General features: G+C 40.2%; 1 protein-coding gene across 1 annotated transcript in view; it reads left to right on the top strand.

The window, feature by feature from the left end:
- Positions 1–1,395: 1,395 nt before the first annotated feature.
- The window catches only part of spon1b (spondin 1b), a 40,634-nt gene continuing 26,244 nt past the window's right edge, over positions 1,396–15,785 (top strand). Inside the window, exons 1-2 of the mRNA XM_077710587.1 lie at positions 1,396–1,793; positions 3,859–3,965. Of these exons, the coding sequence (XP_077566713.1) occupies positions 1,574–1,793; positions 3,859–3,965 (327 nt within the window). The 5' untranslated portion in view covers positions 1,396–1,573. The remainder of the gene's footprint in view (positions 1,794–3,858; positions 3,966–15,785) is intronic.

The raw sequence follows: 15,785 nt of genomic DNA on the forward strand, positions 1-15,785 counted from the left end.
GGAGACCATGCAAACTCCACACAGCGGATCGAACCTTCGACCCCAGAACTCCGAGTCTGCCAGGCCGCCACTTTAAATAATATTTGCCAAATAGAAACCAGTTTAAGGTGTAGACGGTAGATTGCCTTTCACCCAAAGTCAGTAGCGATAGTTTTAAGCACCCCACAACCCTGACCAGAATAAGCAGTGTTAATAATGAATGAATGAATTGCCCAATAACTGTTTAGATACCACAATATAAACAAGTGGGAAGAATGAAGGAGTTGCTTCAATAATCTACCAAATAGTAGCGAAGAATTTAAAGCCGTAAACATAGTCTTGGTTAAAATATGCAGTGGTCTTTAATAAATTCAGGGTTCTCAGACGATTAGCGATGGACATTTTGAGGTGAAAATTAAAGTAAAATTCAATATTTCTTGGGAATACATTATTTCTGTGTTGTGAGTGTGTCACGACTAGGATGTCTTGTGACATTTAGCAACTCTTGCACTTTTTCTTTGAATTATCTAATCTCAATTCATCTCATTTTCTTAACTGCTTTATCCTCATTTGGGTCACGGGGGTGCTGGAGCCAATCCCAGTATTGGTGGGCAGCCAATTGCAGAGCACAAGGAGACAAACAACCATTCACGCTCACACTCATACCTAGGGGCAATTCAGAGTGTCCAATCAGCCTACCATGCATGTTTTTGCAATTTTCGAGGAAACCGGAGTACCCAAAGCAAATCCACGCAGGCCCGAAGAGAGCATGCAAACTCCACACTGGTGGACCGACCGACCTGGATTTAAACCCAGGACCCCCACTGTGAGGCAGACGCATTAACCACTCTCCCCACCGGGCCGCCCACTACACTGAATTAATTATTTGGGGAAAAGATGACTGGGTGAATTTACAGTTTATTGTGCTGGGTTCTTTTTATCACTCCATAACAAAGTGGGGGTGTCCCGGTGGATGAGTGGATGAGTGGATGGCCGCGTCAGCCTCATAGTCGGGGTTTAAATCCAAGTCGGTCCACCAGTGTGCAGTTTGCATGTTATCCCTGGGGCTCTGTGGGTTTTCTCCGGGTACTCTGGTTTCCTCCCACATTCCGAGAATATGCGTGGTAGGCTGATTGGACACTCTAAATTGCCTCTATGTATGAGTGTGAGCGTGAATGCTTGTTTGGTGATTGTCTGGCCACCAATTTAGGCTCCAGCACCCTGTGCGACCCTAGTGAGGATAAAATGGTTCAGAAAAAAAAATAACAGGGGGTTTAAGTTGAATATTAGAACATGCATTAAAAACTACAGTAGGCAGTTTTACGGGCCTGATTTTATACGATGTCGTATCTTAGGGGGGGAAAGGCTGTAAGAAAACAGCTGCAATGACAGTGTTCGTGCGTGTTTGTCGGGGAGGAGACTCGCTCAAGTCAAGACTTTCCTTTGCCCGGAGGCATGGAGACGAGGGTGTGCGCTCCCTTCTTGTCAGTTAATGGTGCTCCTCCGCGTGGTCGAGGCGCCCTTCTCCTGAAAAAAGAGGAGCCTTGCGACGTTTTCTTACCTCGATAAAAAGCAAACTGTGGGAGGCATCAAGATGGCATTTTTGCTGTTGCTTTTGCAGTGTTATGTGCTGACGGGTTTTGTGTGCAACGCGGTCGCTTTTGTGGAGGAACCATCCGGAGGGAGAGCGGACGGGTACTGCGGGAGGATCTTACGGGCACAGACCCACGGGACCAGGCGTGATGGGTACCATGAGTTCCGTCTCAGAATGGAAGGCGACCCGGAAACCTACCAACCGGGCAGCACCTACAGAGGTAAAACGGGGGTGCGCTTAGTTACATACTGTCTGTGTTCAAGTTCAAAGAAGCGCAAGTAACATTGACCCTACTTAAAGTGCATTTGTAAGTTCACGAGATCTAAAGATATTCGTTCTTATTCTCACAAGAGTCGCGGGGGGTGTTGGAGCCTATGCCAGCCAAAAGACATAAACAAATTCTGCCTAAAATCACAATAATTATTTGTAACATCTCGCACCCAACACTTCGTCTTTGTTCTAAATGTATGTTGTGCATTGACCTAAAGGTGTTTTATGATTTTTCCTAACATATTTGGCCAGCAGACATTACATATATTTCTGTTTAAAAAAAAAAGAAGTAATTATTATTTATTCCGGTGGCCCGGTGGAGCGAGTGGTTAGCACGTCGGCCTCACAGCTCTGGGTTCCTGGGTTCGAATCCGGGTCGGTTCAAATCCTGCGTGGGTTTCCTCTGGGTACTCCAGTTTCCATCCAAATTCCAAAAACTTGCACGGTAGGCTGATTGGACTCTCTAAATTGCTCCTAAGTATGGTTGTGCGTGTGCATGGATGTCTGCCTCCTTGTGCCCTGTGATTAGCAGAGACAGCTGGGATTGGCTCCAGCACCCCCTGAAACCCAAATGAGGATAAATCAGTTCAGAAAATTAGATGAGATGATAAAATTGTCATGTTTAATCTGCATCTGAAGTCAACATACATTCATTCATTCATTCCTTTTCTGAACCGCGCATTTACACGAGACTAGCAGGGGGTGCTGGAGTGTATCCCAGCTGACTTCGGGCACCAGGCGAGGGCCACCCTGAGTTGGTGGCTAGCCATTCGTAGGGCGCAAGAAGACGGGCAACCATTCACGCCTAATCACATAGGGGCAATTTAGAGTGTACAACCAGCGTATTGTGCATGTTTTTGGCATGTGGGAGAAAAATGGAGGATCTGGAGAAAACCCACGCAAGCACGGGACGAACATACAAACTCCACACAGGAAGGTCAGAACCCGGGGGATCTAAAATATATGATTCATTTAAAAATATATTGTTCACATTTGGCAGTGAAAAATGGATTTTTATTGAATGTCACACAGAAATTCTGTCAAATTAGGTGTTCTGAATCCTGACCTATATTCACTTCCTCACCTCTTTTTGGCAGGCGAGTGGATGGAGAAACACACACACACACACACGCACGCACGCACGCACACACACACACACACACACACACACACACACACACACACACACACACACACACACACACACACACACACACACACACACACACACACACACACACACACACACACACACACACACACACACACACACACACACACACACACACACACACACACACACACACACACAAACACACACCCAACCACACACACACACTCACACACACAGAACAGAAGATCAGTCAAATGCGTGTCTCCAATTATGCTGACTACTTGGATTCAGCCTTCAAAACATCCTGCTCCAAGATGTTTGAACACTTAGCAGTTGACACGCAGTGGAACTAAACAGAATCAGTCGTGTTTCATTAGATTACATTTCATTTATTTATCTTTTTTTCTGAAATGCATATACTTATGAGGGTCACCGGGTTGGGAGAGCAGGGGGCTATTTAACACCCTGAACGTTTTAGTAGAAAAGTAGAATTAAATAGAATAAAGTGAAGGATGTGATTCTTGTTTGAAATTTGGAGGATTTTAGATTGCAAAGCTCTTGATTGTTTATTTCCCTTGTATCTGTTTTGATATGATGTAGGTACAATATATAATACTTATATAGCGAGTAACAACAACAACAACCACTAATAAATGTACATAAAAAAAGATTGCCTTTACTAAAGGAGTCTACATTTGGATCCTTATCCTTCCATAGTGAAATGCTAAATCTCTATTTACAGTATTAACTCTTCCCTATCATGAGAATGAAGACAAGAACTTTGGTTTCTCCCAGTATCGCTCAATCTGATCCCGCATCATTGCCCCTGATGTGTGAATGTAACGCCTCTGTCCTTCCCTGTGCGACTGAGCTGTTAATATACACTCTGTCCTCCCTACAGTGATCCTTTTGGCGACCAGCCCTGCATATTTCAGAGGTTTTACCCTCATTGCACTGAAGGAGGGGAAGGAGGGCACTACAGATGATGACTACACTGGTCGGTTTCAGGTGAGATATTTTGGAGGATATCCTTTGCAATTTGTATGACAGAGTGTGGCCAAAATATATGATACACTTTGTGAAAGAAAGCCAAAAGGCAGAATTGCTTGTCTGAAGTAACTAAAATGTTGTTGAGTATTTGGTGCAGCTTGGTGTTCTTCCAGACAAGCAATAGAGTATCAGTTCTAGCGGAAGATGGAAAGGAAGTGTGTGAGTGGGAGATGATGATAGAGAGTAAGTTATACTGGACAGAGAGTTAAATAAAGGGAGTTTGAGAAGGCACAGAGATTTTGATAAGTAGCACTAAAGCTCCAGCTGAAACATTGCTGCTGCGGAGAAAGAAAATACATCCACAAATACTTCCTTGTGAAGCATAAACAGGAACACACATCTCTGGTGTGTTGCTATCTACTGGCCGCCCAACTTGGAAAAAGAAAGTTTGGACTGTTGCACTAGCCTCTTTTTTTTAGGGAGGAATATTAAGAAATGTTCACCCTCTAATGATGCAAATGGGTCGAGTGAAACTGAGGACATGTCATTACACATCAGCAGCACCTTCTCGTGCCATGACAGCCCTTGAGCAGAGCATTATGATCCTGTGATTAGGTTCACTAAGGCCCAGGTTGAAATGATTAGTCAAATGGGACGTGTTTAAGAAGGGGTGTTAAAAATACCAAAAAGGTCGTGGCAGACATGGTCGGCAGCCATGGTACAAAGCACACGGTCAGCAAGATAGCAGGGGCATGAGCTCATGGTTATGCCATAAAATCCAAACACAATATCCTCATAGTTTAGGCCAAGGGTGTCAGACTCGGGTTGGTTCGCAGGCCGCATTAACGTCAACTCGGTTTCATGTGGGCTGGACCATTTTAGATATAATATTTAGATTTATTTTTTTTTATAAATGGATTAAAACAACTGGATTAAAAGCCCTGAATATTCAGTTTTTTTATAGCTCTATAACAATATTATTTTACTTTTTTTTAAATGTATTTTTAGATCTTCTAAAATGATTTTTGAACTAAAAACAGAAACAAATATTGAAAAATTACAATTATTGATTTAAAAGGGGGAAAATCAGGAAATTTGATATACATTCATACTCTTCGTTTTAATTTGATCCTAAAACAGAAAGTCGACACTCTTGATTTACTTTTTTGGGCCGCACAAAATGATGTGGTGGGCCAGACTCGGCCCCTGGCCCGCCACTTTGACACCTGTGGTTTCGGCGGTCCAGTTGAAGTGGTGATGGTGGGTTGGGTTGGGTGTCGTTCAAAGCGCCATAGTGGCCAAAAGTTTACCTGACTGCTATAGTTTGGGGACCTCTTCTTTGTAGCTTCTTTAAAAACTGACTGTTGCCTACTGCCTGTGCAAAATAAACAATCTTATGTGCGTATGGAAAAGAAATTGAAGCTTTTGGACAAAGATTGGGCATGTACCCTATTACTATTACTACTGCTGCACTTTTGGCTTGTCCCATGACGGGTCGCCAGAGAGAATCATTTTTTTCATCACCTTTACATCGTATGGGCATATAACCCTACTGTACCAAATAAAAGATATTGGATCAATAAATCAAGGAGTAGCTGCAAAAAACACTTTAGAGCTGTGAGGAAGGTCCCAAACCAACTGTTAATGACATTAGTAAAAACCTCCAAAGCCTATAGTTTTGGCAGTACCAGTACTGACTGAATAAAATGTCAAGAACGGAAAGTATAAATGCTTACACTGAAGATGCAAACGGCTCGTTAGAAAGAATAGGAAGTGTTGAAGTTTGTACTCTGGCTAGGATTGCAAAACCTTTTTGTCTACTAATCATTTCTTCACCTTGTAAGGCTGAAATGTCCACTGGGGCTCAAGGCCAACTTTGTCTGCAGAATGCCTGATGTTGTTGTTGATAGTCTTAATATATTGCATTTTTTTTCATGAAGTAGTCTCCTGTGATTGGGTTCCCTGGCTGAAAAACACCCCAAAAGCATTATGTTTAATAACACCATAGTATTTTAACACTGGCAACTCGGGAAGGTATTGTCATGTCCAAAGTGGTGTAAAAAAGAGTCACAATTATTGTAATCAATGCTTGCTGGTTATTTATGCAACTTAATGGAGTCCTAACCAACCGTGCGATTGTCCTTGGCGGCTGACTACTGCATCATTGGATATGAAGCAGAGGTTGTATTTAAATTGCCCGTGATCGTAATGAACATGACCACAAAAATCGGAGAAAGTCCACTCTTAAACTATCCTATGCGTAAAAAAAGTAAAGTAAAAAGTAACAAAAAATTGTTGTTTTTTAACGCATCTCTGTATTGAATTATTTCAGGTAAATCTCTGTTAATCCACCACTACTAAATAATCCATATTAGATTCAAGGTTTAACAGGTGGCCATCTGTACTTTTGACGATTTTTCAGTGCATAAAAAAGACATTTTTTTTATGAGGCAGACAGCTGTTGGAAAGAGAAGCTAAGTTTAAAAAATAATAGAACTAAAGGTAAATTGTTTTTAAACAGGCATGTTAGTCATTCATTTTCTGTACTGCTTTTTCTCTCAATGGTCGTGGGGGTTGCTGGAGCCAATCCCGGCTAATTATGGGCACAGGGCGGAGGACACCTTGAATTGGTACCCAGCCAATCGCAGAGCCAGAACTATTTACTCATACCTAAGGCTAATTTCAACTTCAACTAGGCGATTTTGCATGTTTTTGGGATGTGGGAGTACCCGGAGAAAACCCATGCAAGCCCAGAGAGATCATGAAAACACATAGTGAGGACTCACCTGAGATTGAACCCTCAATCCGACAACAGTGAGGCCACCCTTCTTACCACTTCGCACCGGGCTGCCAGGAAATTATTTATAGCCATCCTCAAGTCTCAATGCTAAACCTACAACCACCCTAATTTTAAAGTTTCAGCCAGATTGGAACCCAAGTTACCAAGATATGAGAGCGTTTACTTTGTAGTAAAAAAAAATCCTCAAGCGGTGCAGTAACCAATGTGGAAACCATTTTGTGAATGCATAGCAAAACTGACCCAAAACTGAAAGGCAGTGGTACAAACCCACTCTGTCACTTTGCTGCCCACGCTCCAATACTTTTGAAACATTTCTAAATGCAAACACGTCAGCTCTATTGTCTCCTTCTTACCACAGTCAACGTGGATGTGCATAGCAAACACCTCAGTCTTATGGGAGGCCGAGAATAGACAAACTGGGGGATGAGCTTGAGCAAAATGAAAGTTGACATACTGGCTTTGTAATAAGTTGAATACATATTGGAGTTACCCATCAGGTATTTTCTATTGTGCATCTCATACTTTTGTAGGCATGATAAAACTGATTATATTTTATGGAGTTCTTTACTGCAATGGTTCTAAAAATATATATATTTTTTTGTACCTTATGAAATTATTGTTGATAATTAGTCTGGAAAATGTTCAAAAATATTAGTTTTCTCATAAAGATCAGTACAACTTTTCTTAGTGAGGGTATTTTAAGCGAATAGTTTTTTTTTAGAAGTTTGCATCAAATGTGTTGTCTTTGATTTTTATAACATGAAAGAATAATTGTCAGCTTTAAGAACTGTTGGAATCTGCTGGTTTAGAGTGTAATAGCATAGAGAAGAGGAACGCCGATATTGCACCATATGTACACTTTATTGGACTTTAAATGTCATATAGGAAAAAGCCATTTGTGATTTTGTCCGTATAATATTGCTATGTCTTTTTTCACGCAATTCTGCACAGATCAATGCATAAAAAATGTACGAGAAAGACAGTGATGCTGTTTTCATAAGCTGCATCTTGCATACCCGGCCACCCGACAGCCTTATCAGGAACGGTCTTACTTATATGCTCCTATTTCAAATTTGTCCCGTATTTCAGGGCAAAAATGTGCTCGAAATGATCGTCGGATCCAAAATTTGTTGAGACACTCGTATATCAAGGCATTACTGTAATAATAAAACAATCATTTTTTATGCCCTGTCTTTCACTTATTTATTAGTAATATAAATCACTCAACAATGCTAAATAACAGTAAGCTACTACAACTAATCTTTTTACCATGAGTTAATTTTATTTTTGGGGCAGGTGAGAGGCAACCTGTGTGTTGTAAATGTTCACAAGTAGATGTGTAGGCTGTCTGTGTGTTTTTCCCAGACAGCCTTACATAGGGACATGGGTCATATTTATCCAGGTCAGCATATTTTTGCTCAGGGAAGAAGATGTAAAATGTTTGGATTAGGGGAGCGATGAGCAAACTTGATATATTGTCAAACACATATTATCAAGAGTCTTGGTTTAGCTGGGGATAAACAAACGATCATTATAAAATGCCGCATCCAAGGCAATTATGTAGTAAGCTAAACAGACTAAACAGAACTTAGTGCGCTTTGAGGACACGGCTACGTCAGATGTTTGCAGGGTTGGAATGATAGTGAACTGATAAGAAAGATAATCACATCTGAATGAGATCTGAAAATAATTATCTTCTTGGTAAATACCCAAAAGCACAAAAATAGGTTGGAAACGCAATGCAAGAACTTCCTTTTTTCCTATTATCAAGAATTTCCAAAGAATAATTTATGGTCATTTCCTTTACCGCCGAGGTAACAGTCTTGTTGTTTTCAGTGCTTAATTTAACATGCATGGGTCAGATTCTTTATGTGTACGCATAAATGGGATATACAGCATTGATGTGAATATTAAATATTCATTAGAAGAATACTGGTCTTCTTTAAATTGGTATGCCTTGTCCATTTTGGAAGATAATTGTTAATAAACAATACTTAATAGCTCACTAATTGCTTTCATTTCCAAAATGAATTATTGTATTTTCTTGCATAAACGCTCTATTTGTCGCTTAAAATAAAAAGATTGAATACGCATAAATTAGACTTGACATGCTTGAAACTGCAAGGTGATAAAAACAAAACACCATTCCACAAGACAATGCGGTAGATACGGTCATTTATTTCAAAATAGAGAAAAGATTAATAGATAAAACACTAAACAAAATATATTTAGACATCTATGAATGAAATTCAAGAAAAAAAAAAACGTATCTTGCATAACACGTGAAAAAACTCTCTCGTACCTGCCATTGTTCGCTCAGGGCATCGCTATCTTGCCTAGAAATGACAAACTAGACTGTTACGAACACACTTCCTGGTTGTACTGCTCACGTGACTACCTTTTTGAATTTGTCTACGTGCAGGCAACACCCTTTCGGAGTGTGCAATCCAGCAGATGATCCTTTCGATTCAAACTGTAACTCAGAAATACCACGTGCAATGATTTTTTTAAGATTTGCTCTTTAAAGTAACACACTTGTACTCCCTATCAAAACCATGAATAAGGCGGTAAAAATTGTGAATCAGGGGACATTTTACATGAGAGAAATTGTAAAATTAAACTCTTTTATGGCAATTTTACGTGAAGGTGATTAATATGTGAGAAAATATGGTAATCACAGTCTACATGAAGCGGATGTAGAAATTGGAATTACACCCTGTTGAAGTGCCAGGTTTCAGAGATATAAAAAAAATAACAGAACAAAAATACAACAAAAGGTAGAATTTCATAAAGATATAAAAAATCCAAACGCAAAAGTCAACCAGAGGACAATACCAAGGAGTCATGTTGAACTTGACTTGCGCTGGTCTGGCTTGAAGTACCCAACAAGTATCTGACATCACTGTCTACATTTAGTTTTCAGTTTTTAGAAATGCAGAAAACAATCCCACCAATTTATCAGGATAAAGTGTATTTTGTAATAAACATTAATACAGTCATACCTCGACATATGAGTGCCCCAACATACATGTAATTTGAGATACGAGTAAAATCCCGAGCAAATATTTGCCTTGAGGTACGAGCATACGAGACAGCCAGGTGGCCGAGACGCGAGAGCCTGCTTATGATAACAATGCACTGTCGTTCTTGCCACATCTCCCTTGTTTAAAGAATGTTGCAATTTTGAGTGTTTTTTTATTTTGTGTTAGTCAATGCAGAATTAAAGGAAAAATGAGTCCAAAGCAAGCAGGTGCAATTAAGGGTATTGCGAAGAATCATGTGTTAGGTGTTAGGTTCATCAAAATACATCACCGGGACTGGGTGAGATGTCAGGTCAATAGTCCTCGGAATAGGCCAAAACAATTAAACGTCCTCGGAGCCAGCTGCAGGGGGAAGTGTCCTTCGGTAACAGTTATACTGAGCGTTTGTCTCCGTTGCAAGCACATATTAATATCTACATATCTAGATAGGTTCCTTTTAAAAACTCTGACTAAAACTGAAGGTGGAAGCGAGGCGAATAAACCCAAGCTGGAAGAAGAAAAGCAAAAAATAATATAACAAAATTAGAGTTAAGTTTAGTCTAAGGTAAGATTAAAACATATTTGTACGTGTCTGTATCGTAATCTAAATTAATTTAAGTTGAATTTATGTTTTTGTTATGTTATGAGCAGGTTGTCAACCAAAAAGTCTCTTTCTCTTCCCTCTGCGCACTCCGCGTTGTACTGAATAATGTCTCATTTTTGTATTGAACATTATAACCACTAGATAGTTATTGGTTACTCTGTTAGTAAATGGTGAATTAGAAGCATTAAAAAGCTTTTTCCATTATAATATCCTGTTGTTGGTGTTTTTTCATAGCATGGAAATGAATTAATTTGTATTTTGTTCAAAAGGTTTATTTAAGATACCAGTAAATTGTCATACGAGCTCGGCCCGGGAACGCATTAAGCTTGTATCTCAAGGTATTACAGTAAAGCAATTAATCTCTCACGCTGCTCTGTGCTGTAATTTGTCAGTCTGAAAAATGTTACTTCTTTCTGATAACTAATTTTTGTCGTTGCATCATTTCATGGCTTGTGTAAAGGTCTGCAATACTGGTGAATAACTGTTCTTGGACTTTTGCATGAAAAGCCGGGCTTTGATTGATGGACAGCTCAAGGCAAAATGCCAGTCCTCCAGGTCTTCATCAAGACTTTGTTACTTTTAAAAGTCAGCTCATCATTAAGTGTTGACGTGGCATTTCAAACTTCCATCTTTCCCTATGGTTTTACTCAAAAAGTGTAATTTCAATTATTTTCTCTATTTTTCAGTTCCAACCCCTAGCATTCTGTTTACACTTAACAACATGAGTGCACATCCTTACACATTGTATCATTCTTATGTTTTCTCTTGGGATCTTGGCTATATGTTCTATCCTGAATTTGCCCCCCTCGAGCTTTGCTGCTTCGTGTGTGTTGGTGAGCATTCATGTGTGTTTGTGATAGTGTTTGAACAAGGTCTGAATTTGCTTGTGCAGGCGCTCTGAAGCCTCTGTTTACCGTCTCAACAGGGAGCGAGAGACTGAGAGGGGGAGATTGAGATAGGAAAACCATGGACACACACAAACATGCCAGCCTCTGCAATGAAAACAAACGCTCCTTTGCCAATCTCTCACACCTCCCCCATTTCTTTCTCAAAAAGAATCTTTTTTCTGTCTGAGGTTTAGTCTGTCACACATAGGTACCTGACAACAAACCAGCACAAGAAAGTTTGGCAAGCTAGCTTGGATTTGAATATCAATTAATTTAAATTTATTTTCATGTTTGGATACAGCCTGATTATTTCCTGTTGAACACCGCTTACAGTATCGGCATAGTTTTTCTAATAACCTGGTTGCATATGTTATGCATAAGTATTTCGGGCAACTGATTTCATTTGACAGACTTTCGACAGCAGAGAGAGAGAGTTGCCTCATAGGGCTTTACCAAATGTGTTCTCACTGAATGTGGTTTCCCATTTACTCTCACTCCTCTATGACAATAGTGTGCAAAGACCATTTGATTCCATTCATTCATCTCCCATACCACTTAAATCTTTGATTCCTGGTATTATTCAACGGGTGCTTTATTCAGAAAGAGTGAGAAATCCTGTGTGAATCCTTTTATCATTTGTTCACAAACTCAACAGGATGGAAATATATTTGAAAAATATCCACACATTATATATATATATATATATATATATATATATATATATATATATATATATATATATATATATATATATATATATATATATATATATATATATATATATATATATATATATATATATATATATATATATATATATATATATATATATATATATATATATATATATGGATATTTTATGTATATTTTATATGATTATGTGTGTGTGCGCAGGTGATTGTAATGAGTCCCATTGTCTGATCTGATTTTCTAGGAAATCCATGCATTGGATTGCAATGATTAACCAAATGTTTTATCACTATATTTGTTGTTTCAGTTTTGCAGGGATAGGCTTTACCCATCCCAAAAAGGAATCCACTATGACTAGTAAATATCGGTTACCTGAAACATTTTTAATCATGTCAGTGAAATCACCTGGCCAGGAGCATCCACGTCTGGATTCTGTACCCCCTGCGGTGGTTTTGTTGTAGGCATACTGTTGCTCACTTTTAACAATTTGTCCCATGAAAGGATGCCATGTGTTTCATCCACACCTACATAGCATGTTCCATGGGCTTCAGAAATTAGATTTCTCAGTTGTGTCTGAGATGGAATACATTTACCTTCTTTTCGCCATAGACCATCCTCATCTTTGAGGCCCCCATTCGATATCCACACACTTTTCTTGTGGACTTACTTTTTGTTGGCATAATCTTATTGTTTCTACCGGCACCTTCAGTGGACTGCCACATTCAGACCCACTACAGTTAGTTTGCCATTCGATCTGCTGATTCATTTCCTGCCGACACAAAGTCATTAATTCGACAGTGACCTTTGCACTTTATGACTGCCATCTGTGTTGTGAGCAATAAAGCATCTCGCAATTTGAGAATGCCATCTAGATGTTTAACGGGTATACCGGTTGCAGTTTGCGAATCATTTCATTGCCATTCTTTTAAAGTTACATGAGTTGTTATGTGTGCATACGCTGGGTCTGTGTAAACGTTTACTGACTGGTTTTCTTGGGGCTCATCTGGGATACTATTCATCCTCTGTCTCCAGCAACTGCCCCAATATTTTACAACAACAACAAAAATAACATTTTATTGAAATGCATTTTTCAAAGCAGCATGAGAAAACAAAATACTATAATGGAGAAAAGAAAAACTATTTTCAATGATTATCCCTCACTTTCACGCCAACAAAATAATGTTGCATTTCAAATGAAACCAGGACAAGTGTATGTTCTCCAATTCTCTGTAAAAGAGGCTGGGATGATTGGCATTTCGGACACAATTGAAGGCGCCCATTTTACCCGTTGAAAAGAAAGGCACTGGAAAATTTCGCATGGTTCATGACCTGCGTGCAAGTAATGCGGCCGTTGTGACTCTCACTTTACCTGTCCGAATCCCCACTCAGCATTGTCTCAAATCTGCCCACACTCATTTCAGTTGCATTTACTTGGCTAATGCTTTCTTTTGCATACCTCTCCATCCTGTGGTTCTCTTTTACTTGGAATAGTGTAAGTTATTCCTACAATCTTCTGCCTCAAGGCTTTGTACTTTCACCTGGACTCTACAACGAGAGTTTCCGCCAGTTGGTCTCTCCACTTGTACTGCTTCCTGGTGTTCTCCTGGTGCAATTTGTGGATGACCCCTTGCTGGCTGCTCCATCTGAAACATGTTGCCTTGAAGCCACTTGGTCTTTGTTGGTTTGAAGTTTTCCAAATCCAAACTTCAGATTGCAGGACCACAAGTTTCCTTTTTCGGTTGCCTGATTTCGCGCCACGGCACTGGGATGTCGCCCTCTCACAAAGATGATATCCTCCATCATCCAAACCAACAAATATCAAATCCATGCAGAATTTTCTTGGCCTTTGCAACTACTCCAGACATTGTGTTCCCGATTTTACTGAACTCACCCATCCATGCCGCCAGATGGTTAATGCTCAGGGTATGCAAAACCTTTCCAAAACTCTTTGTTGGACCACAGAAGCAGATACATACTTCACTTGCTTAAAGCAACATCTTTCCATTGCTGCAGCTCTTGCAGTTCCCGGGCCAATGCACCAAATGTTGAAGGAAGAGCGCTATGTCTTCCTTCTCGGGTTCGATTAATTTCGGATGTGGAAGATGTTGGTTGTCCAAATACAGGCTGGGAGGCAATGAACAGTGACTTCGAAGCTTTTATTACAGAATATTGAGCACATTTGTGAACGACAGCCTTGCCTGTGGTCTACCTGTGCCAGCCTGTATTTGGACAATCAATATCTTGCACATCCGGAATTAATCGAACCCGAGAAGGAAGACACAGCGCTCTTCCTTCAACACAATGCACTTGCTTGTTAGTTGTGAAATGTTGCAATACTTGTGAATTTTTGTATAAAAAATACATTGTGCCTTCGAAGCTTAAAGAAATAACATATGAACAATATAACCTTGATAATATTGATGTGAGAATCAAATTTCCCATGAACAGCACAGAAGTCTGAAATAAAAAATACATACATATATTTTTTTGTATTTGTTTCACATTTTACTCTTTCTGAGAACTTCAGTTTTTTTTTGTTCTTGTTTTGCATTTCCCTGCTGCCTGCAACTCTTCCATGTCCTTTTTCACACTCCTAAGCTTGCTTTGTTTCTCTTGAATGCCTTTTAGCCCCTTGTTTGTAGCGACTTTTGACTGACACAGATTCAAGCTAAGTGACACAAACCAAAGCAATGGCTCGAATAGAGAGAGAGACAGGGGGAGGTCAACATTGAAATCCAGGACCACCATGTATGTTTTCCCGGGTATGTGTTTCCTTTTTGCTGTATACAAATTGCGCATTTGTGAATTTGCATGTGGATGTCTTTGTGTTACAGATGATGGCTTTGAGTGTGTGGGTGTTTTTTGAATTGCCAAAGAAGGAAACTGACAAAGGAGAGAAAGCTTTCAGTGACATAATACTCCTTAAGTCTTTTGAAGACATTTGGGTGGAATGTGACTTGGAAAATGTAGCAATAATGTCAGAGGTTATGTGTGAATGTTTGTGTGTTAGTTTGTAGTAAACCTTGAAGCCTTCGACTACTCACCGTAGGGATTATGACCGAAACCTCTACAATGTTGATAATGGGTGACTTTAAAATGACCTCTTTCATTGTTCATATTTGACTGCCAGCTACTCTCTTAGCTTCACTGAAAACTATACAATAAACATGTTAATTCTGTCAGGAGCAGCCTGCTGCAACTTTTCCCACTCTCGTTTGTCCCTCCTGTGCTGCCGTTGTGTTCACGTAGCTGCGTGTCATTCGTAATTAGTCTTTGAGTTGTGTATTTAAACACCACTGAGTTTAATGTCATTGTCGGATCGTCTGCGTTGATTCCATTGCCGTGCAGCCACGCTACCTTGCTCCGCGATCCGACTTGTTCTTTCCTGGTCCGATCTGACCACATGGATCCAGCGGGAAGCTACCGACGCCAGCCAGCTCAATCGTCACTGATAACCTGCCCCATCGCTCACTCCGCCGCGCTGGGCTACTAGCACTAAGAGAACTAAGAGAGAATACCCTAATTCCGATGCCCCTTGTTCATCGCCCGAGTTATCTGGTTTCGATTTCCACCTACTCTTTTTCTCAATGGAGGGAGAATCCCCAGCCTCCATCAACCCCGGTTGAACGCCTCAGCTATCTCGGTTTGGACTCTGATTTTTCTGTGTTAGAGGATGCTAATTGATTTGTGGGCTGGAGATTCGGACTCGGACTGTGATTCCCTCAGCCAATTCGGACTTCGATACACCAAGCCTGTCCATGCTCCTCGCTCAACCTCGCCCGTCCAAGCTCCTCGCTCGATATCACCCGACCAAGCTCCTCGCTCGACCTCGCCCGT

Source organism: Stigmatopora nigra, chromosome 2, assembly GCF_051989575.1.
Source record: "Stigmatopora nigra isolate UIUO_SnigA chromosome 2, RoL_Snig_1.1, whole genome shotgun sequence".
Classification (NCBI taxonomy): Eukaryota; Metazoa; Chordata; class Actinopteri; order Syngnathiformes; family Syngnathidae; genus Stigmatopora; species Stigmatopora nigra.